General features: G+C 43.6%; 1 protein-coding gene and 1 long non-coding RNA gene across 2 annotated transcripts; both read right to left on the minus strand.

The window, feature by feature from the left end:
* Nucleotides 1-5,996: 5,996 nt before the first annotated feature.
* Nucleotides 5,997-9,364, minus strand: LOC130370402 (bifunctional endo-1,4-beta-xylanase XylA-like). Its single transcript, XM_056576160.1, has 3 exons — nucleotides 9,356-9,364; nucleotides 8,357-8,445; nucleotides 5,997-7,956 (listed from the first exon to the last, which is right to left on the minus strand). Exons 1-3 carry the CDS (start codon nucleotides 9,362-9,364, stop codon nucleotides 6,084-6,086), a joined length of 1,971 nt encoding a protein of 656 aa, XP_056432135.1. The 3' UTR covers nucleotides 5,997-6,083.
* An 8,933-nt stretch (nucleotides 9,365-18,297) lies between these two features.
* LOC130369886 (uncharacterized) lies at nucleotides 18,298-19,897 on the minus strand. Its single transcript, XR_008892913.1, has 4 exons — nucleotides 19,712-19,897; nucleotides 19,440-19,501; nucleotides 19,120-19,271; nucleotides 18,298-19,032 (listed from the first exon to the last, which is right to left on the minus strand). It is a non-coding gene; the product is annotated as an uncharacterized LOC130369886 (long non-coding RNA).
* Between the last annotated feature and the right edge of the window lie 884 nt (nucleotides 19,898-20,781).

Below are 20,781 nucleotides of genomic sequence, written 5' to 3' on the forward strand. Positions count from 1 at the left end.
GATATCCACCCCTTCGAGTCTTTACTTGTGGAAGTACCAGAGAAGTCAGACCCAGTCTTTATTATTCATAATATCATCCGAGGCGCACATAGCTTTTGGCTGTGGTATTAGATAGATTATATAAATACCCGTATATAATATTATTATGTTATATTTTATAATATAGATATAGAGCTCCAGGAGTCAGCGAACGGCAACAACCCCTTCTCCTCCATGCTGTGGTTCAGACAGCTCATTGGTCAATGGGCAGCAGCTCATTTGCATCAATGCAACAGACACCATAAACAGCGCATTCTGAAGGGACTGAAACAGAGGGGAATAGCGGTAGACGATATTTCTTTTCCTAAAAGCTATTTCCAGCAAACAGCTTCGAAAACATGTTTCCTGGAACTCAAATACTATGTTTGCTTGTTGGGAAAACACCATAATATGTCTCCTTTAACGTTAGCGTTCTGCTGTTGGTGTTATGGCGCATAACACGTCGGGTTCTCGGACGTCTCTGGTATTTGCACAACGAGACTCGTAATGGGGGTTATCTCAGCCATGGTTGAGATATGTGACACTCACAGCTTTTGGCCGTGATAATATGTATTATATGGTCTAGATATCTATGTAGGCTATGATAGGATATTATTTAGATATAGAGCTCAAGGACTGAGCACCCGGAGTGTTCTAGAATATTTACAGAACACGGCCAAAAGCTGTGTGAGCCTCGCAATTGAGATATATCCACTGTAAACAAGAGTGCATGGTACCGTGGCCGCAAGCTCCTCAGGGCCACACCCCAACACCCTCCACCTTGACCCGCCTCTAAAAAACAGACTTGTAGTGGCTGTAATTTTGCACCAAGGCTGAATTTCTTGAACGTTTTCAAGTACTGTATTAGGGGCCCACTAAGAGCTACATAAAAGCATTCATAAAGTAGTGAAATATCCAACCTATTTGCTGTGCCATGACTGAGACATGAGGTCTTGTTACCAAAGACCTCAGACTTCAGCACTGGTGTCAACACTGTTCATTCGGGACCTGCGGCGCAGCTCGGCCGAGCCATCTGTTCCCCTGCCCCAGATGGCACTTCAGACGGCCGCGCTTCCGCCGCTGCGGCGAAAAATATTTGAAGAATTAACTATGTATATATATCGGCCAACATCGGCATGTGCTGGTCCGAATTACGCCGCGATTATGTCGGATTGATTACAGCCCCAACACGGTAGTAGTACGAGAGGCAACAGGGCTTCTGTTGTTAACACTTATCCATGCTTTTTCCTTTACTGAGAATTGCAGGCGGGAGGGGAATGCTGGGTACTGCACTTTCTAATTCTAAAGCTCTGATACAGAGAGGGCAATATAAATAAATCAGAAGAATTAGGAACAGGTTCAAAGTACTTACCATCAATAAGAATAGTAAAACAAATAATACAAGTTTATTATTATTTGTTTTATTGCTTCATCCCACTTGTGCAAATAATTCAAAATAACCTATAACGATGGCTTCATTTATAAGGATACTGGTATTTAAAGGCAATATAATCTCACAGAATACAATATGGATGAATAAGCCAAATGAATAGGCCTAAATGCATGCATCAGAAAAATAACTTAAATCAATTGAAATCTTTCTATATTCCTTCAAAGCCCATCCAGTATAAATTCATTACCTGAGAAAATCACATTTATCGTTCTCCCTTAATACATATCTTTTGGAACATACACATCATCTATAATGCAGCCCAATAGATCCTATCGACACCTCCTTTCCGATAATTAATCAGATATATATTTATCGTGCATCCCAAGGTTGAGGAGACGGACAAGCCGACACTAACTCTGTCTGGACAGAGACCAGGATAGAGCCACTAACACCAATGCAGTGAGGACACTGCTCTTGTGGGTGACTGCGGTTGAAACTGAAACAAAAAAAACATAGAACAATGTAAAAAAAAAAGAGGAAAAGGTTCAGAGATAGAATTGAGAGGGCACTGGTTGACCATGTGTTTCTTACCTGTTAGGCCCTGCACAATTATACTGCTGGTCTCAATGTTGAAGGCTGTGATGCTTTGCGCTGCAGTGGTGAACACATTTAAAATCTGAAGGCCATCAGGAACTGAGTTTGACTTGAAGAAAACGTTTAGGGTGTTGATGATCGACCCATCGCTGAGGAGGAGGAAGAGAGGACAACATGATATTCGTGAATAAGATTGTGATATATGTATCAAGCATCCTTGATTTTGATAGGCGCCATATAAATTGAATTTATTATTATGATTACGTGTGTCGAGGTATCGAGTAGTCACAAATGGACGCTTACCTGAATGATACCACGTTTATGCTGTCAAAGGAGCCCAAACTCCGACTGAAAAAGGGTTCGAGCTGTGGAAAAACATAGGAAATAATTAGTTGAATCCTGTCGTGAACCAAATACCTCATTATTGTCTTTCAAAATAAGATAAACAGATCGATATAGATCGGCTTGTGCTGCCTTGGGACGTACTTTGGCATCGTCATTGAAACAATAACAAAGGCTGACACAAAACTTGGGTAACAGTAGTGCATTCAAAACATGTTCTCATGTCTTCTTACTTGTGTTGTTAAGAGCGTTGCTCGGGCAATAAACGCAGCAGAAGATGAGTTCAATAGATCATTTGTGAAGGTTTCTCCTGCCGATCTGAACACCACCTGCCGGGAAGTGAGTTGTGGTGCAGCGGTGGCAACGGGCCCTGCGGAGGCCGTCACAGTGGCAGTCGGGGCGGCAGTCGTTGGTGATCCAGTGGTCGTAGGAGCATTTGGTTCTCCTGCAATAACAAAACATGAAGGATGGAACGTTTTCAAAACCAGACTTGCTTCTAAGATTTCCCAGGTTGGTCCGAAAATTTGAAGAGCAGAAAAGTTCTGGCTTTTTCTAATGATTTAAAACCTCTCTAAAACAGTAACTCTGAAATGCATAGTGAAACAACGTGGTTCAATCCATCATATCTGTTTTACGCCATCCAGCCCTGAAATTATTATGCCTTGGTAAAACAATTACTGGGTGCTCCCTTCAAACAATACCCCCCTTTTTATGGGTCTTTCGTCAGATTTCGGCTTCTGAGACGCCCAAATTGGTGAGAAATTATAAACTCCCAGCCCATTTCACTCACTAATAGCTGATCGGTGGCAAAGCCATGTCTAACAAGTTACACACTTTAAAAAACTTTTTAATCTTACTTAAAGCACCTTTAACTGACATTTTGTTTGAATACTACTAGAATGTAGAAGACGTGGAATTTGCCGCAGAAATGTGTATTTACCAAAGTGTAGCACTTATTAACTTGCATTTACCCTCACAGTCCTGTCAAGCAAGTAAAACCAAAGTAAAGGGTATTTAATGAAGCCCGAAAATTTTACAATTAATAGTCTGTATTCCCTGTGGTTGCTGTTATCCCAAATTGTAGGCAAGCAATGTTATGAAAGATCCTGCAAAGGGTTTACATACTTGTGATCGTAATGCTTGTCGTATCTACAGTGAGGTTAGAGGTTATGTTTGGGTTGTTTAGTCCTTCGACCAGGGTACTTCGAACATCGTCAGCCTGTGGGATCGGTTGTGAAGAAGTTGGCTGAAACTCAAGCTCTACTTCTGCTTGAGTATTGTTTGATCGAGTCGCAGAGATCCTTTGTTAAAAGAAGAAAATATTATTAGGTCTCGTGACTGTCACAAAGTATATGAACGACGGTTCTTGATAATAGGATTCTGTAAAATGTTACCTGAATCCAATGACAATTGTCCGAATGAACAGGTCGCCAAATTGAGCTCTGTAGATTGTGTTAAACTGAAAGCAAAATAAATGAATTCAGCATTCTAACTTTATATTTATTCGAAAAATGCGAATTAAATAAAAGAATCGTTCCAGTATTATTAATTTTTACTGACCGTTATCACAACTTCGGTCTCAAGTGCTTGATATTCGGGTGAGGTATTATCATTATAAGCAGGAATAAATATCTGTATTATCACTGCGGTGAAAACAAAAGCTGGAGGGGTAATTATTGGGGCTTCAGTTGTTGTTGATCCTCCAGTTGTTGTTGATCCTCCAGTGGTTGTTGATGCTCCAGTGGTTGTTGATCCTCCAGTGGTTGTTGATCCTCCAGTGGTTGTCGACCCTTCTGTGGTTGTTGATGCTACAGTGGTTGTTTGTACTGCAGTGGTTGTTGATCCTCCAGTGGTTGTTGGAACTGCATTGGTTGTTGCTCCTCCAGTGGTTGTTGATCCTCCAGTGGTTGTTGGTACTGCAGTGGTTGTAGATCCTCCATTGGTTGTTGACCCTCCAGTGGTAGTTGGTACTGCAGTGGTTGTTGATCCTCCATTGGTTGTCGATCGTCCAGTGGTTGTTGATCCTCTAGTGGTTGTTAATGCTCCAGTGGTTGTTTGTACTGCAGTGGTCGTTGCTCCTGCAGTGGTTGTTGGTACTGCGGTTGTTGTTGATCCTCCAGTGGTTGTTGATTCTCCAGTGGTTGTTGGTACTGCAGTGGTTGTTGGTACTGCAGTGGTTGTTGATCCTCCAACTGTTGTTGATACTCCAGTGCTTGTTGATACTCCAGTGGTTGTTGATCCTCCAGTGCTTGTTGATCCTTCAGTGGTTGTTGATCCTGCAGTGGTTATTGATCCTCCAGTGGTTGTCGACCCTCCAGTGGTTGTTGATCCTCCAGTGGTTGTTGATCCTCCAGTGGTAGTTGGTACTGCAGTAGTTGTTGGAGAACTGGTAGTTGTTGTAATAGTTGGTGTTTCTGCAAAAGCAAAATTGGAAGGGTGGAAAAGTTTAAAGACTTTTTCTAATGATTTAAAACATCTTTAAAACAGTAATTCTTTAATGTGTAGTTATACAATGTGGTTCAATCCATCATATCTGTATTACGATATCCAGTCCTGAAATGTTTATCAACTGGTGAAACAATCAGTGGGCCCTCCCTTCCAACAATACCCCCTTCTCACAGAGAATTTCACCCGCTAATAACTAACTATGCTAAACTTAATAGCTTTTAGATATTAGCCCTACAGCAGCTTTAACTGAAATGTTGTTATAAAACTCCTAGAATTTAGGAGGGACGGAATTTTCCTAAAAGGTATTAAAGTAAGCTAAAAGTGTTTCAAATAAATTAGGATTTGCGTTTCCACATGTGTAGCGCTTAGTAACTTGAAGGACTTACCAAAAGGTAAAGTAGTGCTACTTGCTATGTCTCCGAATGATCATGTCAAGCAATTAAAACCCCAAAATACTTTATTATGTGATGCCCGGAAATTTGACAATTGAATGTCTTTTCTCTGTAGTTGCAGCTATTCCAAATTGTAACCTAGCAATGTTGTGGAAGATCCTTTCAGTGTTTACTTACTTATGTTAATGCTGTCAGTATCTATGGTGAGGGTAGTTGAAATGTTCGGGTTGTTCAGTCCATTGACCAGGGTAGTTCGAATTACATCAGCCGCTGGGACCTCTGCTGGTGTAGCAGTTAACCGAAACTGTAGCTCTACTTCTGCCTCGGTATTATCCGTTCGTACCCTAGCAGTTCCTCGTCTACAGAATAAAATATATTTTAGACGAAGATCACATAGTTTTTTTCCTTCATGAAAGCCGGTTCTGGATAATTGCATTCTGTAACATGCAGAATGATTTGATCAATTAATTCATTTTACCGAAACGAAATGAGTCTTGTACGAATGAATCGGCTAGGAAATTCTGCAAAGAAGATCGTGTCACACTGAAAGAAAAAAATTGTTGATTTAACAATCAGAATAAATATGTAGCATGAAATGCAAAAAATATTTGTATATTTTTCTACTTACCACTGTCACAACTGTGCTTTCAAGCGCTTTATATTCGGTCGTAGAACTATTCTCATAAGGTGGAATGAATTGCTCTACTATTGTGGCCGTGAAAACTACAACTGGATTAGGATTTGCGATTACAGCGGTTGTTGTTGGTCCTCCAGTGGTTGTTGGTACTGCAGTGGTTGTTGATCCTCCATTGGTTGTCGATCGTCCAGCGGTTGTTGATCCTCTAGTGCTTGTTGATACTCCAGTGGTTGTTGATCCTCCAGTGCGTGTTGATCCTTCAGTGGTTGTTGATCCTGCAGTGGTTGTTGGTACTGCAGTTGTTGTAGATCCTCCAGTGGTTGTTGATTCTCCAGTGGTTGTTGGTACTGCAGCGGTTGTTGGTACTGCAGTGGTTGTTGATCCTCCAACTGTTGTTGATACGCCAGTGCTTGTTGATACTCCAGTGGTTGTTGATCCTGCAGTGGTTGTTGGTACTGCAGTTGTTGTTGATCCTCCAGTGGTTGTTGATTCTCCAGTGGTTGTTGGTACTGCAGTGGTTGTTGATCCTCCAGTGGTGGTCGACCCTCCAGTGGTTGTTGATCCTCCAGTGGTTGTTGATCCTCCAGTGGTTGTTGGTACTGAAGTGGTTGTTGATCCTCCAGCTGTTGTTGATACTCCAGTAGATGTTGATTCTGCAGTGGTTGTTGATCCTCCAGTGGTTGTTGGTACTGAAGTGGTTGTTGATCCTCCAGTGGTTGTTGGTACTGAAGTGGTTGTTGATCCTCCAGCTGTTGTTGATACTCCAGTAGATGTTGTTCCTCCAGTGGTTGTTGATTCTCCAGTGGTTGTTGATTTTCCAGTGGTTGTTGGTACTGCAGTGGTTGTTGATCCTCCAACTGTTGTTGATACTCCATTGGTTCTTGACACTCCAGTGGTTGTTGATCCTCCAGTGCTTGTTGATCCTCCAGTGGTTGTTGATCCTGCAGTCATTGTTGATCCTCCAGTGGTTGTCGACCCTCCAGTGGTTGTTGATCCTGCAGTTGTTGTTGATCCTCCAGTGGTTGTTGATCCTCCAGTGAATGTTGATCCTGCAGTCGATATGGCTCCTCCTGTGGTTGTTGATCCCCCTGTGGTTGTTGATCCTCCAGTTGTTGTTGATCCTCCAGTGGTTGTTGATCCTCCTGTAGTTGTCGACCTTGCTGTGGTTGTTGATGCTCCAGTGGTTGTTTGTACTGCAGTGGTTGTTGATCCTCCAGTGGTTGTTGGAACTGCAGTGGTTGTTGATCCTCCAGTGGTTGTTGATCCTCCAGTGGTTGTTGATCCTCCAGTGGTTGTTGGTACTGCAGTGGTTGTTGATCCTCCAGTGGTTGTTTGTCCTCCAGTGGTTGTTGACCCTCCAGTGGTTGATAATCCTCCAGTGCTTATTGATCCTCCAGTGGTTGTTTGTCCTCCTGTGGATGTTGATGCTCCAGTGGTTGTTTGTACTGCAGTGGTTGTTGATTCTCCAGTGGTTGTTGATCCTCCAGTTGTTGTTGATCCTCCAGTGATTCTTGGTACTGCAGTAGTTGTTGATCCTCCAGTGGTTGTTGATCCTGCAGTTGTTGTTGATCCACCAGTGTTTGTTGGTACTGCAGTGGTTGTTGATCCTCCAGTGGTTGTTGGAACTGCAGTGGTTGTTTGTACTGCAGTGGTTGTTGATCCTCCAGTGGTTGTTGATCCTCCAGTGGTTGTTGGTACTGCAGTGGTTGTTGATCCTCCAGTGGTTGTTGGTACTGCAGTGGTTGTTTGTACTGCAGTGGTTGTTGATCCTCCAGTGGTTGTTGATCCTCCAGTGGTTGTTGATCCTCCAGTGGTTGTTGATCCTCCAGTGGTTGTTGGTACTGCAGTGGTTGTTGATTCTCCAGTGGTTGTTGATCCTCCAGTGGTTGTTGATCCTCCAGTGGTTGTTGGTACTGCAGTAGTTGTTGATCCTCCAGTGGTTGTTGATCCTCCAGTTGTTGTTGATCCACCAGTTGTTGGTCCAGTAGTGATGGTTGAACCTCCAGTGGTGATTGTTCCTCCTATGGTTGTTGATCCACCAATTGTTGATCCAGTAGTGATGGTTGAACCTCCAGTGGTGGTTGATAATCCAGCAGTAGTTGTTGGAGAACTGGTAGTTGTTGTAATAGTTTCTGCAAAAGCAAAATTTGAAGGGTGGAAAAGTTTAAAGGCTTTTTCTAATGATTTAAAACATCTTTAAAGCAGTACCTCTGGAATGTGTAGTTAAACAATGTGGTTTAATCCATCATATCAGTATTACGATAACCAGTCCTGAAATGTTCATCCCCTGGTGAAATAATCAGTGGGCCCTCCCTTCAAACAATATCCCCTGGTTCATGGGTGTTTCGTGAGATTTCTGCTCCTGAGATGCCCAAATTGGTCAGAAATTATAATCTCACAGCCTCTTTCACTCACTAATAGCTGACAGGTGGCAAAGCCGTGTCTAAACAATTACACTCATATAATAGCTTTTAAATCTTACTTTAGGCACCTTTAACTGACATTTTGTTTGAATAATTCAAGCTGTTGTACCTTGTGTTGTTGATGATGATGCTCCAGTTGTTGTTGATCCACCAGTTATTGATCCAGTAGTGATGGTTGACCCTCCAGTGGTTGTTGATCTTTCAGTGGTTGTTGATTCTCCAGTTGTTGTTGGTACTTCAGTGGTTGTTGATCCTCCAGTGGTTGTTGGTACTGCAGTGGTCGTTGATACTCCAGTGGTTGCTGACCCTCCAGTGGTTGTTGATCCTCCAGTGGTTGTTGATTCTCCAGTGGTTGTTGATCCTCCAGCAGTAGTTGTTGGAGAACTGGTTGTTGTTGTAATAGTTGGAGTTTCTGCAAAAGCAAAATTTGAAGGGTGGAAAACTTGAAAGGCTTTTTCTAATGATTTAAAACATCTTTAAATCAGTAACTGTGGAATGTGTAGTCATGCAATGTGGTTCAATCCATCATATCTGTATTACGATATCCAGTCCTGAAATGTTTATCCCCTGGTGAAACAATCAGTGGGCCCTCCCTTCAAACAATATCCCCTGGTTCATGGGTCTTTCGTGAGATTTCTGCTCTTGAGATGCCCAAATTGGTCAGAAATTATAATCTCACCGCCTATTTCGATCACTAATAGCTGACAGATGGCAAAGCCGTGTCTAAACAATTACACTCTTATAATGGCATTTAAATCTTACTTCAGGCACCTTTAACTGACATTTTCTTTGAATACTACTAGAATGTAGAAGACATGGAATTTGCCTCAGAAATGTGTATTTACCGAAGTGTAGCACTTATTAACTTGCATTTCCCCTCACCGTCCTGTCAAGCAAGTAAAACCAACGTAAAGGGTATTTAATGAAGCCCAAAAATTTTACAATTAACTGTCTGTATTCCCTGGGGTTGCTGTTATCCCAAATTGTAGGCGAGCAATGTTATGAAAGATCCTGCAAAGGGTTGACATACTTGTGATCGTAATGCTTGCCGTATCTACAGTGAGGTTAGAGGCTATGTTTGGGTTGTTCAGTCCTTCGACCAGGGTACTTCGAACATCGTCAGCCTGTGGGATCGGTTGTGAAGAAGTTGGCTGAAACTGAAGCTCTACTTCTGCTTGAGTATTGTTTGATCGAGTCGCAGAGATCCTTTGTTAAAAGAAGAAAATATTATCAGGTCTCGTGACTGTCACAAAGTATATGAACGACGGTTCTTGATAATAGGATTCTGTAACATGTTACCTGAATCTGATGACAATTGTCCGAATGAACAGGTCGCCAAATTGAGCTGTGTAGATTGCGTTAAACTGAAAGCAAAATAAATGAATTCAGCATTCTAACTTTATATTTCTTCGAATAATGCGAATAAAAAAAAAGAATCGTTAGAGTATTATTTATTTTTACTGACCGTTATCACAACTGTGGTCTCAAGCGCTTGATATTGGGGTGAGGTTTTATCATTATAAGCAGGAATAAATGTCTGTATTATCACTGTGGTGAAAACAAAAGCTGAAGGGCTAATTATTGGGGCTTCAGTGGTTGTTGAACCTCCAGTTGTTATTGATATTCCTGTTGTTGTTGATGCTCCAGTGGTTGTTGATCCTCCTGTTGTTGTTGTTACTCCTGTTGTTGTACTCTGTGTGGTCGTTGATGATCCTCCTGTGGTTGTTGATCCTCCAGTGGTTGTTGATCCTCCTGCAGTTGTCGACCCTCCAGTGGTTGTTGATCCTGCAGTCGATGTGGATCCTCCTGTGGTTGTTGATCCCCCTGTGGTTGTTGATCCTCCAGTTGTTGTTGATCCTCCAGTGGTTGTTGATCCTCCTGTAGTTGTCGACCCTTCTGTGGTTGTTGATGCTCCAGTGGTTGTTTGTACTGCAGTGGTTGTTGATCCTCCAGTGGTTGTTGGAACTGCAGTGGTTGTTGATCCTCCAGTGGTTGTTGATCCTCCAGTGGTTGTTGATCCTCCAGTGGTTGTTGATCCTCCAGTGGTTGTTGGTACTGCAGTGGTTGTTGATCCTCCAGTGGTTGTTGATCCTCCAGTGGTTGTTGATCCTCCAGTGGTTGTTGATCCTCCATTGGTTGTCGATCGTCCAGTGGTTGTTGATCCTCTAGTGGTTGTTGATGCTCCAGTGGTTGTTTGTACTGCAGTGGTCGTTGCTCCTGCAGTGGTTGTTGGTACTGCAGTGGTTGTTGGTACTGCAGTGGTTGTTGGTACTGCAGCGGTTGTTGGTACTGCAGTGGTTGTTGATCCTCCAACTGTTGTTGATACTCCAGTGCTTGTTGATACTCCAGTGCTTGTTGATATTCCAGTGCTTGTTGATACTCCAGTGCTTGTTGATCCTCCAGTGCTTGTTGATCCTTCAGTGGTTGTTGATCCTGCAGTGGTTGTTGATCCTCCAGTGGTTGTCGACCCTCCAGTGGTTGTTGATCCTCCAGTGGTTGTTGATCCTCCAGTGGTTGTTGGTACTGAAGTGGTTGTTGATACTCCAGTAGATGTTGATTCTGCAGTGGTTGTTGATCCTCCAGTGGTTGTTGGTACTGAAGTGGTTGTTGATCCTCCAGTGGTTGTTGGTACTGAAGTGGTTGTTGATCCTCCAGCTGTTGTTGATACTCCAGTAGATGTTGTTCCTCCAGTGGTTGTTGATTCTCCAGTGGTTTTTGATTCTCCAGTGGTTGTTGGTACTGCAGTGGTTGTTGATCCTCCAGTGGTTGTTGATCCTGCAGTCATTGTTGATCCTCCAGTGGTTGTCGACCCTCCAGTGGTTGTTGATCCTGCCGTTGTTGTTGATCCTCCAGTGGTTGTTGATCCTCCAGTGAATGTTGATCCTGCAGTCGATATGGCTCCTCCTGTGGTTGTTGATCCCCCTGTGGTTGTTGATCCTCCAGTTGTTGTTGATCCTCCAGTGGTTGTTGATCCTCCTGTAGTTGTCGACCCCTCTGTGGTTGTTGATGCTCCAGTGGTTGTTTGTACTGCAGTGGTTGTTGATCCTCCAGTGGTTGTTGATCCTCCAGTGGTTGTTGGTACTGCAGTGGTTGTTGATCCTCCAGTGGTTGTTTGTCCTCCAGTGGTTGTTGACCCTCCAGTGGTTGTTTGTCCTCCTGTGGATGTTGTTTCTCCAGTTGTTGTTCCACCAGTTGTTGTTGTTGGTCCTCCACTGGTTGTTGATCCTCCAGTTGTGGAACCCCCAGTGGTTATTGATCCTCCAGTGGTTGTTGATCCTGCAGTGATTATTGATCCTCCTGTAGTTGCCGACCCTTCTGTGGTTGTTGATGCTCCAGTGGTTGTTTGTACTGCAGTGGTTGTTGATTCTCCAGTGGTTGTTGATCCTCCAGTGGTTGTTGATCCTCCAGTGGTTGTTGGTACTGCACTGGTTGTTGATCCTCCAGTGGTTGTTGATCCTCCAGTTGTTGTTGATCCACCAGTGTTTGTTGGTACTGCAGTGGTTGTTGATCCTCCAGTGGTTGTTGGTACTGCAGTGGTTGTTTGTACTGCAGTGGTTGTTGATCCTCCAGTGGTTGTTGATCCTCCAGTGGTTGTTGGTACTGCAGTGGTTGTTGATTCTCCAGTGGTTGTTGATCCTCCAGTGGTTGTTGATCCTCCAGTGGTTGTTGATCCTCCATTGGTTGTTGATCCTCCAGTGGTTGTTGGTACTGCAGTGGTTGTTGATTCTCCAGTGGTTGTTGATCCTCCAGTGGTTGTTGATCCTCCAGTGGTTGTTGGTACTGCAGTAGTTGTTGATCCTCCAGTGGTTGTTGGTACTGCAGTGGTTGTTGATTCTCCAGTGGTTGTTGATCCTCCAGTGGTTGTTGGTACTGCAGTAGTTGTTGATCCTCCAGTGGTTGTTGATCCTCCAGTTGTTGTTGATCCACCAGTTGTTGATCCAGTAGTGATGGTTGAACCTCCAGTGGTGATTGTTCCTCCTATGGTTGTTGATCCACCAATTGTTGATCCAGTAGTGATGGTTGAACCTCCAGTGGTGGTTGATAATCCAGCAGTAGTTGTTGGAGAACTGGTAGTTGTTGTAATAGTTTCTACAAAAGCAAAATTTGGGGTGGAAAAGTTTAAAGGCTTTTTCTAATGATTTAAAACATCTTTAAAGCAGTACCTCTGGAATGTGTAGTTAAACAATGTGGTTCAATCCATCATATCTGTATTACGATAACCAGTCCTGAAATGTTCATCCCCTGGTGAAATAATCAGTGGGCCCTCCCTTCAAACAATATCCCCTGGTTCATGGGTGTTTCGTGAGATTTCTGCTCCTGAGATGCCCAAATTGGTCAGAAATTATAATCTCACAGCCTCTTTCACTCACTAATAGCTGACAGGTGGCAAAGACGTGTCTAAACAATTACACTCATATAATAGCTTTTAAATCTTACTTTAGGCACCTTTAACTGACATTTTGTTTGAATAATTCAAGCTGTTGTACCTTGTGTTGTTGATGATGATGCTCCAGTTGTTGTTGATCCACCAGTTATTGATCCAGTAGTGATGGTTGACCCTCCAGTGGTTGTTGATCTTTCAGTGGTTGTTGATTCTCCAGTTGTTGTTGGTACTTCAGTGGTTGTTGATCCTCCAGTGGTTGTTGGTACTGCAGTGGTCGTTGATACTCCAGTGGTTGCTGACCCTCCAGTGGTTGTTGATCCTCCAGTGGTTGTTGATCCTCCAGTGGTTGTTGATCCTCCAGCAGTAGTTGTTGGAGAGCTGGTTGTTGTTGTAATAGTTGGAGTTTCTGCAAAAGCAAAATTTGAAGGGTGGAAAACTTGAAAGGCTTTTTCTAATGATTTAAAACATCTTTAAATCAGTAACTGTGGAATGTGTAGTCATGCAATGTGGTTCAATCCATCATATCTGTATTACGATATCCAGTCCTGAAATGTTTATCCCCTGGTGAAACAATCAGTGGGCCCTCCCTTCAAACAATATCCCCTGGTTCATGGGTCTTTCGTGAGATTTCTGCTCTTGAGATGCCCAAATTGGTCAGAAATTATAATCTCACAGCCTATTTCGATCACTAATAGCTGACAGATGGCAAAGCCGTGTCTAAACAATTACACTCTTATAATGGCATTTAAATCTTACTTCAGGCACCTTTAACTGATGTTTAGTTTGAATACTACTAGTTGTTGTACCTTGCGTTGTTGATGATGCTCCGGTTGTTGTGGATCCTCCAGTGGCTGTCGATCCTCCTGTAGCTGTCGACCCTTCTGTGGTTGTTGACCCTTCAGTGGTTGTCGACCCTTCTGTGGTTGTTGACCCTTCAGTGGTTGTTGATCCTCCAGTGGTTGTTGGTGCTGCAGTTGTGGATGAACCTCCGGGGGTTGCTGGTCCTCCAGTGGTTGTTGATCCTCCAGCGGTTGTTGACCCTCCAGTGGTTGTAGAAACAACAGCTGTTGTTGTAGAACCAACGGCTGATGTTGATGCACCAGTGGTTGGTGACATGCTGGTGCTGGATTCCGCTGATACGGTCATCGAGGTGGAAGCCAATTGAAAGGCAACTTTGTTTCATTTGGAAAAATACATGAAAATGTTACTTAAAGTGTATAGAAATTAAATGTATTCCTACTTAAACACATCATCTATAAGTCCTACAAACACCCTTTCATTTTCTAGTGCTGGGCCAGAATATTTGAATGTTTGGATGTTCGTTCATTAGGTAGGTATTTAAATCTCAATTTAGTATTAAAGTATTTGGTATAAAGTGTAAACGTAGCGATACGAGCAAATATGTAAGGGTGCAAGATTCCCTCCGGCAGAGAATGCTTCTCTTCGCCTCCTCCGTTGATGCTTCATTCCCAACATGTAACACCTGAATCATCCTTCATTAGTATTAGTGGTTTGGCGACTTGTCGTGTGAGGATTAGCAAGACTGACATAGACAGACGTTTAAAGAGCTAGTAGGAATCATGATAATATTAATTAAATGTTGTAGAGTTCTCCCCGGGATTTAGTTTTCCATGGTGGCGCTCCAACTAGTCTGTTTCGTCCATAATAATAAAAAGGATTGCGGCAAGAGGCAGTGTTGATGGGTTTAGAAGGGTTTGAATTAATGTATTCAGCAGCTATTTCAAAGTTGGAAAAAGGCCCAAAAGCTCTCCCTACTAATAATAACGAGTCTGTATTTTAATAAACTTGAATACAACAGGAGAAATGTTTTTTTTCTTATATGGTGATCCGTTCCCTACAATAGCGTTTTCGTGATTTCTCTTTTGCGGGTGAATAGTTCTTGTACTGCCGTGCAAATGTCGTAGAAGCGGTGGTTTTTCGTTAACTTTCGGGTTATATTGAAGCTCTACGGTAACCGAATCGGACTAGGACCGATGGGTGGATCCGTTAGCCACTAGCTGGTGTCCACACAGCAATCATACATGATATTATTATTTCTGATGTTTTTCATTTAGCATTTTTTTTAAATTATGAAAAATATCTAAATGTATGCATTTGGGCCAGCCCTAAAAGCTTCTCTTATTATTGTATGAACCTACCCAAAATAAAGAAACATGCAGATTTTCTCCTTCCCAAATCCATTCTGTTTTCTTTTTTACACTGAGGATGAAAGAAAACATTCAACATTATTAAATCAATCAAACTTTTATTGTAACCTTTTAGTCACGTAGGAGACTGAATGCAAGAGTGCAAAAGTCTGCAATTAATAAGATAATGCAGTTCCTAAAATGTAATCAAACTTAAAATGATGGACTCACCTTTATTAAACAAGTTTCAAATGTATGTGGCAAAAATGAAAAAATATAAATCCTGATTGAATGCTTGGATTGAATCCACTTGTCGAACTCTGTGCAAATCTCTAGTGAAATGTTGGCACACAAACTTATATAGGTACGTTAGTATGACGTACAGGTGTTTTTTTTGTGGTTGGAAATAATGAAAGAGATGGAAGAACAGATGGACACGGTGCAAAAATGTCGATCATCACAGATTCGTTGTCCGCGTGCATCAGATTATTCCATTGTTCCCCTTCGAAGCATGGCGTGCTTCTGATGCATTCCTCATGCAAGACAAGTCCCCTTCTCCATTGTGTCACGATAATACTTTGTTGGGTAATTATAGAGCTGTGGTAGGTCGTGTAGGTTGGTCAGGTGTTCGTCTATGTTATATGTCAAACAATAACTGAACGGTACAGGCTACCGTTTACCCCAATGCTTGGGCTATCCCTCAACAAGGGAGAAGGACCAGTGGGGTATTCCAAAAAGCCGGTTTTATGCCATAACCGGGTAAGTTAAGCCAGGGTTTGCGGTAACCATAGGTTTTCCGTTCTAAAATGAACACGGTATGTTAGTTGCTATAGAAACATATGCTCTGAATCAAACCTGGTCGGAGCAGGTTTTGCGCAGTTTACGTTTGGAACATAACCCGGTTTTGGGTATTTAAACCCGCGTTCACCGCAGATTTCATGTGTTCACAATGGCATGCTGTGTTGATATCGGAGCGCAAATTATTCGTGCAATCCACCGGGAGCGATTAATAATACCACGGCTCGACATCTTGGCATATCCAGATGACTTTTTGCTGGAGAGATATAGATTCTCGCGCAAATCTTTAATATATTTAAACAGCCTTCTCCAGCCTTACATAGCCAACACTACCAATCGAGGACCTGGCCTCAGTTCACTCCAGACTATTTGCGTAGACCTTACATTCACTGGAGAATGTTCGATCATGGCTGCCGGCTCCATTACAAGCACTAATCCATCTTGATCTGTGAAGTTGATGAATTGTCACTTTTAGGTTTTCTACCCAGTTACCAAAAAAAATCATGCAGAACATTTGCGCTTTGGTTTGCATGTGTTACTTCGAAGACATTCAAAATCTAAAATACAAGAAAAACAGAAAAACCTACATTCAACCAGCGGGGTGCCCTCACATGGCCCCTGTCTCTCTGAGGAGGTACCTCCAGGTACCCCCTCCATGCCAGGGCGCCCTGAATTTATGTCTATTGCCAGCTCTTCCACCGAGGTCAAGATAATTTGAGGACCAGATCTAGTCTGCCGACTGTCTGCCTTTTGACGATTGGCTTAAAAAAAAAAGGGCTTATTTAAATGCAGGAGTGACAAATGTGGTATGACAATTTAAATGCTGGACTGACAAAATATTTTTACTTGATCCGTTGACCGCTTGGGAGCCATCGGAGTACATATTTAGAAGAAAAGGGTTATGCAGTAGGAAGGTAAAGAATGCTTAACTGGGATATTAATAGATTCATGGCTCAAATATTAAGGATCATGCTTTTGACATGTAACTAACGCATTTACGTGGCCAGCGATCCGCTGCCAGACTTTGGTTCTCTGGGTTGCAGAGGCTTTAGCGTTCCCTTTTCTTGTGATAAGGTCCTTCTCCTCGTCATAGCTCTCCAGGAGAACCTGGAGTTCCATTTCATTGAAAGTTTCGCCATTTCGATCAGGGTTTCCATGATCCATACATCACGTCTTTATAGGTGTTGTCTAACCCTGTGTTAACCAACCCCGTGTTGATTGATCTAATGCATTACCCGTGCGGTGGAACCGACAGCTCTGGTTTAGTTAGCACAGGGTCAGTCAACCTAGAGTTCAGTGTTAACTCTGTGTTTGTTAAACCTCAGTTCGTGGAATACCCCACTGAGCTCACGAGGAACCCAGGTGAGTCACTGCTCACGTGGCTTGAAGCTAGTTGCCTGCCAGCTGTGATTCACTACCACTTATGTTTCTACTCCTGCCTAGACAGAGAGCCATTTTCAATATACCAGTGGGGTCGTGACACTTGGCATTCCCTATATTCAGAAGATATAGAAGTCTTCCAGGACAAACACATATTTGACTTGCAGGAAATGTCACCTGTAAACTTAGACAAATAGCAGAAGGCATTTGTCAATTCCTTTGGATACCTGACAAAATGTTGACATATTGTGGCACGAGGTCTAGTAGCCGCTGACTAGCCCACCAACTTTCTGTAGAGGGGGGTGCAGCCGCGCTGTGGCAACGAAGCCTCACGGGCAGAAAAAACGTGGTGTTTGCTGAATAAATAGCAATAAACCAAAACAAGAACGTTTTTTTTTTTGTATTAATGTTATTATTGAAACAGCATTGCGTCGTGTTCAATCTACTCATGCATATATGCGCACACACGCACAAGCTCAGAAGTGGAAATTGTATCAATTGCACTTTCCCAAAAAGATTTCAGTCAAATTTGCAGTACATCTATGGCACACTCAATCTCTTTCTCCTCCATGTCGCGGTTCAGTCTACTTCAGATTGATGTGGAAGTGGAAGAACCAGAGATGTTCGAGAAACCGACGCATTCGTTTGAGAATCATAATATCGTCTGGAGGTGCAAACCGCTTTTGACCATGATAATATTTATTATGATATAGATATCTATGTATAATATGATATTATTTAGATAAAGAACTCAAAGACTGCCGCCGGAGCACCCACAGTGTTCTAGAATATTTACAGAACAGAAAGCTGTGTGCGCCTCGCCATTGCGATATATCCACTGTAAACACGAGCGCATGGGACCTTGGCCGCAAGCTGCTCAGGGCCACAACGGCACGTTTGGGGAAAGCTCATTGTGGGACTGGCTCGTAGTGGCTGGAATTCTGCGACAAGGCAGAATTTCTTGAACGTCTTCAAGTGGTTGATTAGCGGCCCACTGAGAGCTATATAAAAGCATTCATAAAGTAGCATGCCATGAGACCTTTAAAGATATCCCTGTATCCCTTCCTTCCGCTCGTGTATAAAAAAAAGGAAATTAGGGATGTATCCAACCTATTTGCTGTGCTATGACTGAGACATGAGGTCTTGTAACCCGCCTTCAGCACTGGTGTCAACACTGTTCATTTCGGCCCCACTTCAGCCGCCCGCCGCTGTGGCCGCAGATGGTCGCACTTCTGCCACTGCGGCAAGAAAATACAATTTGGATTGTATTTGAAGAATTAACTATGTATATATATATATCGGCCAACATCAGCATGTGCTGGTCCGAATTACGCCGCGATTATGTCGGATTGATTACAGCCCCAACACAGTAGTAGTACGAGAGGCAACAGGGCTTCTGTTGTTAACACTAATCCATGCTTTTTCCTTTTCCGGGAATTGCTGGCGGGAGGGGAATGCTGGGTACTGCACTTTCTAATTCTAATGCGCTGATACGGAGACGGCAATATAAATATATCAAAGGAAGTAGGAACAGGTTCAAAGTACTAACCATCAATAAGAATGGTAATGCCAAAATGAAAGTTTATTATTATTTGTTTTATTGCTTAATCCCACTTGTGCAAAAAATTCAAAAATAACCTATAACAATGGCTTCATTTATAAGGATACTGGTATTTAAAGGCAATATAATCTCACAGAATACAATACGGTTGAATAAGCCAAATGATTAGGCCTACATGCATGCATCACACTAATAACTTAAATCAATGGAAATATTTCTGATATATTCCTTCAATGCCCATCCATTATAAATTCATTACCTGAGAAAGTCACATTTATTGTACATTAAGTCCTTTAATACATATCATTTGGAACATACATATCATCTTTAATACAGCCCAATAGATCCTATCGACACCTCCTTTCTGATAATTAATCAGACATATATTTATCGTGCATCCCAAGATTTAGGTAGACGGACAGGCCGACACTAACTCTGTCTGGACAGAGACCAGGATAGAGCCACTAACACCAATGCAGTGAGGACACTGCTCTTGTGGGTGACTCCGGTTGAAACTGAAACAAAAAAAACATACAACAATGTAAAACAAGAGGAAAAGGTTCATAGATTGAGAGGGCACTGGTTGACCATGTGTTCCTTACCTGGTTGGCCCTCCACAGTTATACTGCTGGTCTCAATATTGAAGGCTGTGATGCTTTGCGCTGCAGTGGTGAACACATTTAAAATCTGTTGGCCATCAGGAAGCGAGTTCGAATTGAACAAAACGTTCAGGGTGTTGATGATCGACCCATTGCTGAGGAGGGAGAAGAGAGCAAAACATGATATTCATGATTAAGATTATGATATATGTATCAAGTGTCCTTGAGTTTGAAAGGCACCATATAAATTGAATTCATTATTATGATTATTATATTATTATTATCTGTGTTGAGGTATCGTGTAGTCACAAATGGACGCTTACCTGAATGATACAACGTTTATGGTGTTAAAGGAGTCAATACTCTGACTGAAAAATGGTTCGAGCTGTGGAAATACATAGGAAATAATTAGTTGAATCCTGTCGTGAACCAAATACTTCATTATTGTCTTTCAAAATAAGATAAACAGATCGATACAGATCGGCTTGTGCTGCCTTGGGACGTACTTTGGCATCGTCATTGAAACAATAAAAAAGGCTTACACAAAACTTGGGTAACAGTAGTGCATTAAAAACATGTTTTCATGTCTTCTTACTTGTGTTGTTAAGAGCGTTGCTCGGGCAATAAACGCAGCAGAAGATGAGCTCAATAGATCATTTGTGAAGGTTTCTCCTGCCGATCTGAACACCACCTGCCGGGAAGTGAGTTGTGGTGCAGCGGTGGCAACGGGCCCTGCGGAGGCCGTCACAGCGGCAGTCGGGGCGGCAGTCGGGGCAGCAGTCGGGGCTGCGGTAGTCGGGGCAGCAGTCGGGGCAGCAGTCGGGGCTGCGGTAGTCGGGGCTGCAGTCGGGGCTGCAGTCGGGGCAGCAGTCGGGGCGGCAGTCGGGGCGGCAGTCGAGGCTGCAGTCGGGGCGGCAGTCGGGGCGGCAGTCGGGGCGGCAGTCGGGGCTGCAGTCGAGGCTGCAGTCGGGGCAGCAGTCGGGGCAGCAGTCGAGGCTGCAGTCGGGGCTGCAGTCGGGGCTGCGGTAGTCGGAGCGGCAGTCGGGGCGGCAGTCGGAGCGGCAGTCGGGGCAGCAGTCGGGGCAGCAGTCGGGGCCGCGGTAGTCGGGGCCCCGGTAGTCGGGGCTCCGGTAGTCGGGGCTCCGGTAGTCGGGGCTGCGGTAGTCGGGGCTCCGGTAGTCGGGGCTCCGGTAGTCGGGGCTCCGGTAGTCGGGGCTGCGGTAGTCGGGGCTCCGGCAGTCGGGGCCGCGGTAGTCGGGGCCCCGGTAGTCGGGGCCCCGGTAGTCGGGGCTCCGGTAGTCGGGGCTCCGGTAGTCGGGGGCCCGGTAGTCGGGGGCCCGGTAGTCGGGGCTCCGGTAGTCGGGGCTCCGGTAGTCGGGGCTCCGGTAGTCGGGGCTCCGGTAGTCGGGGCTGCTGTAGTCGTTGGTGATCCAGTGGTCGTAGTAGGAGCACGGGTAGTTGTAGTAATTTGGGCTGCTGCAACAGCAAAACATGAAGGGTGGTAAATTTTAAAGGGGTCCTTTGTGTAACGCTTTGGAACCAGACTTGCTTCTGAGATTTCCCAGGTTGGTCCGAAATGTATTCTCAGAGAGCACTTCACCCACTAAAAAACAACTACGCTAAAACATTGGCTTTTAGCTATTAGCCCTACAGCAGCTTTAACTG

This window comes from Gadus chalcogrammus, chromosome 17 (assembly GCF_026213295.1).
Source record: "Gadus chalcogrammus isolate NIFS_2021 chromosome 17, NIFS_Gcha_1.0, whole genome shotgun sequence".
Lineage (NCBI taxonomy): Eukaryota > Metazoa > Chordata > Actinopteri > Gadiformes > Gadidae > Gadus > Gadus chalcogrammus.

Coding starts and splice junctions, on each gene's coding strand:
- LOC130370402 (XM_056576160.1), bottom strand. Junction 7,957..8,356: donor ATCATCATCAACAACACAAG/GTACAACAGCTT, acceptor TTGCTTTTGCAG/AAACTATTACAACAACTACC.